The sequence below is a fragment of the Cynoglossus semilaevis genome, chromosome 12, assembly GCF_000523025.1.
Source record: "Cynoglossus semilaevis isolate Cse_v1.0 chromosome 12, Cse_v1.0, whole genome shotgun sequence".
Taxonomy (NCBI): Eukaryota; Metazoa; Chordata; class Actinopteri; order Pleuronectiformes; family Cynoglossidae; genus Cynoglossus; species Cynoglossus semilaevis.
Window position 1 is genome coordinate 16340087 of NC_024318.1, and position 4588 is coordinate 16344674.

The 4588-nt window shown below is 39.2% G+C and overlaps 1 protein-coding gene across 1 annotated transcript in view; it reads left to right on the forward strand.

Moving 5' to 3' along the window:
• The window catches only part of LOC103387734 (ras and Rab interactor 2), a 25136-nt gene extending 21382 nt beyond the window's left edge, over positions 1–3754 (forward strand). Inside the window, exons 9-12 of the mRNA XM_025060959.1 lie at positions 776–1108; positions 1523–1654; positions 2409–2572; positions 3229–3754. Coding sequence (XP_024916727.1) covers positions 776–1108; positions 1523–1654; positions 2409–2572; positions 3229–3570 — 971 coding nt within the window. The 3' untranslated portion in view covers positions 3571–3754. The remainder of the gene's footprint in view (positions 1–775; positions 1109–1522; positions 1655–2408; positions 2573–3228) is intronic.
• Positions 3755–4588: the final 834 nt, after the last annotated feature.

Here is a 4588-nt window from a genome sequence, read left to right on the forward strand (position 1 = left end):
AACAAAAAAAAAGCGTTGATGAATTAAAAAAAAAAAAAAAAAAAAAACCCCACAACATCAAAAATAGTCTTTGCTCAGCAGTACTGTGTTTTGGTTCTGTGTTCCTGTGGTACCTTGTGTAATGGTGACATAGTTGCTGTTAGTTACTGAATGAGCTTGACATGCTGACCTTTGCACAATGTGTCTGCAATGAAAGCTGTTGTAAACAGGGTACCCATACAAAACACGCAATATAAACACTCACCAATAATCCTCTCTGTTGTTTTTAGTGGGTCACAGGGAGTGGGATGTATTGTGGGTAATTTTTTTTTTTCCAATGTAAATCATTGGTCCCTAACCGTTTTTTTGTACGACGGATCCATCGGCCGTTACTGCGAACCGGTAATACTATATATTTTCAAAATAAATATAGTTTTAGACTTTACTCTGTTAGTTTTTGATTATTTTTGAATGAAGTATATTAGTAAAACTCAAGTACATTTTGTCACTGTGTCCCACTGTGGGCCGCTACCAAATGACCTACAGACCGGCACTGGTCCCCGGACCGGGGGTTGGGTACCCCTGCTTTAGATTGCAGTAATTTAACTTGCAATATTTCGATCTCCTATTGAAGCCTAAGGAAGAACCAAGGCTAACGGTGTTAGCAGGGTTAGCTTGGTGTAATCTTGGTAGAGGAGAGATTACAGAAAAAGATTTCATTACATCACTTTCACTACTACAAACTATAAAACTGTATTCATATTTCATTTTTTTTTTCTATTTTTTTAAACTCGCATTTTTTTTTTTTTGTGCTCCTCAGATCAAGTTCTAGAGAAAGCGATGCACAAGTGTGTCTTGAAGCCGTTGAAATCAGTGCTGAGCACTGCCCTGCAGGAAATTCAAGAGCGCAGCGGAGCGTGGCGGGAGCTGAAGGAAAACCTGGCGCTGGCCAAAGCACGGAAGCCCCAGGAGATGGGCGTTGCTGCGATGCAGCCCCCGGATCCCGTCGCGTTAGAGAAGATCAAGCAAAGGTTCCAGACTATGTGTAAACTGTACTCGCCAGAGAAGAAGGTCACAACGCTGTTGAGGGTCTGCAAACTCATCTACACCGTCATGGAAGACAACTCAGGTAAAGACAAGTACTGATTTATACAGTATTTGTATTTGTATTTGTATAAATACAATTTGTATTTGTTTATATTTATATTTATATTTATATTTATATTTATATTTAAATTTATATTTATATTTATATTTAAATTTATATTTATATTTATATTTAAATTTATATTTATATTTATATTTAAATTTATATTTATATTTATATTTAAATTTATATTTATATTTATATTTAAATTTATATTTATATTTATATTTAAATTTATATTTATATTTATATTTAAATTTATATTTATATTTATATTTAAATTTATATTTATATTTATATTTAAATTTATATTTGTATTTGTATCTGTATTTGTAGGAAACCTGGTTGTTCCTGATGTGTAAGTCCACTAAAGCTTTTAGCCTGTGTGTCTCTCAGGTCGATTGTTTGGTGCTGACGACTTTTTGCCCATGCTCACCTACATCCTGGCTAAATGTGACATGCCTGAGCTGGACAACGAGATACTTTACATGATGGAACTGTTGGACCCTTCACAACTTCACGGAGAAGGTGAATGTCGAGTACAGGGAGACCTGCCAGCACACTACAGAGATGTAGAGATGTTGGGTACCAACAAAAATAGCTAGCTAGCTAGCTAGATAGATAGATAGAGAGCTAGCAAGATAGACAGCTTGCTAGATAGATGGTTAGCGGTTAAAAATAACCACTTGGTTCTATCAACACCTCCGCCTATCACATTCCTGCGCATGTGTCTGACGTTGCCATTTTTAGAATGGCCTAAGCTACTGTGCATTACTGCCCTGCAGACCCACCCTCCCTCTCCAAAACCACCAAAGTACTGTTCAACAACCCACCCTCCTGTGACCGATGGTTTATCTATTGTCTAGGTTTATGTGTTAAGAGCCACCGAGCAACTGACTTTCAGAAATTATAATAATAAAAAATAAAAACCGTATGATAACAAAGTCAATTAAATAACGCATTAATGTGATGGTAAACTTACCAGAAATATTAAATTAGTTTCAGATTTTAAATCAGTCGTTGTTGTAGATGAGTTGTTTGTTTCATCCATTAAAATTATGTAAAGCGGGGGTTCCCAAACCCCCGGTCCGGGGACCGGTGCCGGTCCGCAGGTCAATTGGTACCGGGCCAAAGTGAGACACAGTGAAAAAATGTACTACAAAAAATGTAATCCTTGGTACAAAAAAATTACGGACCTCTGGTTTAAAGTCTCAATGGTGTTTTTAAAAAAGTAAGCCAGTGGAGTGGTCGGAACACTGAACCGTGTTTCTTTTCGTCACAGGCGGTTACTACCTGACCAGTGCCTATGGAGCGATGTCCTTAATCCGGAACTTCCAGGAGGAGCAGGCAGCCAGGGTGCTGAGCTCTGAAACCAGAGACACCCTCTGCCAGTGGCACCGGCGCCGCACCGCCCAACGTTCTGCACCTTCCATTGACGACTTCCAGGTATGAAGTGTTAAAAGGGTTAAAACTCGTTTATTTTGGGTGTCAAACTCATTTTACGTTCAGGGGCCACACACAGCCTGAATAGATGTCAAGTGGGCCGGACCAGTACAATCATAACATATTAACCTATAAATTAGGCATGTCCGATAATATCGGCCCGATATTCCAGACCGGATAATAGCATAATTACGTTATATCTGTAAGAATCGTCAAGCCCTCGATCTTTGTGTATATTCTCCCCGTGTGCAGTGAGTTTCCTCTGGGTTCTCTAGTTCCCTCGCAGTCCAAAAAAAAAAAATGCTCCGACAGCAGCTCACAGCAGTGATGACATCGTGTCGATCAGAAAGCTGACTGACTGCTTTTGAAGATCACGTTCACGAAAGCAGCTGGCGTCATCAGATTCGCGCTCGATCGCGCGTCGTTAACATTGCCACCGCGTGGCCCTGTGTGAAACGCCTCATTAATAAATATATGACTCACTACAGTTCTTTTTGCCGAAGTGCACCGAGCATGGCATCGTTCTCACGCAGAGGTCATGTATTTTAGTGTCTCGTGTCGTGTGGTGGTGCTGTGCCACAATGCCACGTGACGTCTCTCCTCCTTCCTGTAAACGAAAACCGCGTTGTAACTGTCTTGTGCTTTCGTATTTCCGTTAGAACTACTTGCGAGTGGCTCTGCAAGAACTGGACAGCGGCTGCACAGCGAAGACCCTGCAGGTCCGTCCTTACGCCACGGTGGAGGAGGTGTGTCAGCTGTGCGCCCTAAAGTTCAAAGTGTCAGAGCCGGAGAAGTACGGCCTCTTCCTGCTCATAGAGGGCAGCAGTCAGCAGCTGGCTCCAGACACCCACCCTCAGAAGATCAAAGCTGAGCTCCTCAGCCGCCCGCAGCCTCCACCCTTTCATTTTGTCTTCCGCCGATTGGCCAGCAACGCCCCACAGTTATCGCCTGCAAGTGGATCTAACGCTCCCAACAACAGTAGCACAACTGACCTGACCTGACCTGACCTGACCTGACATGATTTTCACTTCTGCCGAGTGTCGGGCTGTCAGGCAGCACACTTGAAATGTCACTGTGTCATCAATATCACATATCATTTTAACACATTTTCTATCGAACAAAACCTTTTACTATTACACTCCGAGTGTGTCGATGATATTTTTTTTTTATTTTTTTTTATTTTTTTTTTGCAAAAAACAAAAACAATTACTTGAAAAGGTAAAAGGAACTGCACCTGAAACATGAAAACACAGTCAAATTCCCATTAGAGAAACTTGTATCTTGTTCGGTGGAAAGTACCAGAACATGTGTGGGCTTTAGTCAGAATGACTGGTAACTAAGTGGAAGTTTCAATAGTTGGATCCAGGTACTTCTCTTTTCCTGTTGAAATGCAGTAAAAGTCGAAGAAAAAAAACAAAAAACAAAAACAAAGAAAGTGTAAAAACCTTTAATGAAACCTTTTCAAATTTTTTTGGAATCTTAAAACTTATTGGGCATTGAAGACCTTGTGTCCAGTCCTGGGCTGCTAACTTTGTGCTGGTATGCTAATAACATACCGCTATCCCAATAAATACCTGTACACTAATCACATGGTTCTAACAAACAGTATAATACAAAGGTCATATGAACATTCACATATGTATGTGTGTATATATATATATATATGTATATATGTATATATATATGTATATATGTGTGTATATATATATGTGTATATATATATACATATACATACATATATACATATACATATATATACATATATATATGTATACACATATATACACATATATATACATATATATACATATATATGTATATATATGTGTATATATATATACATATATATACACACACAAAAATATATGTGAATGTTCATATGTACAATATGCCTTTAAGTGTCTTCTCAGCACCTACTACAGGCCAGGGAAGGGAAACCTCTCCTTAAATGTCTCCAAACAAAGAAAACCATTATACTTGCACACAACTGCCAACCTACCCTTTAATGTTGCTGTAGAA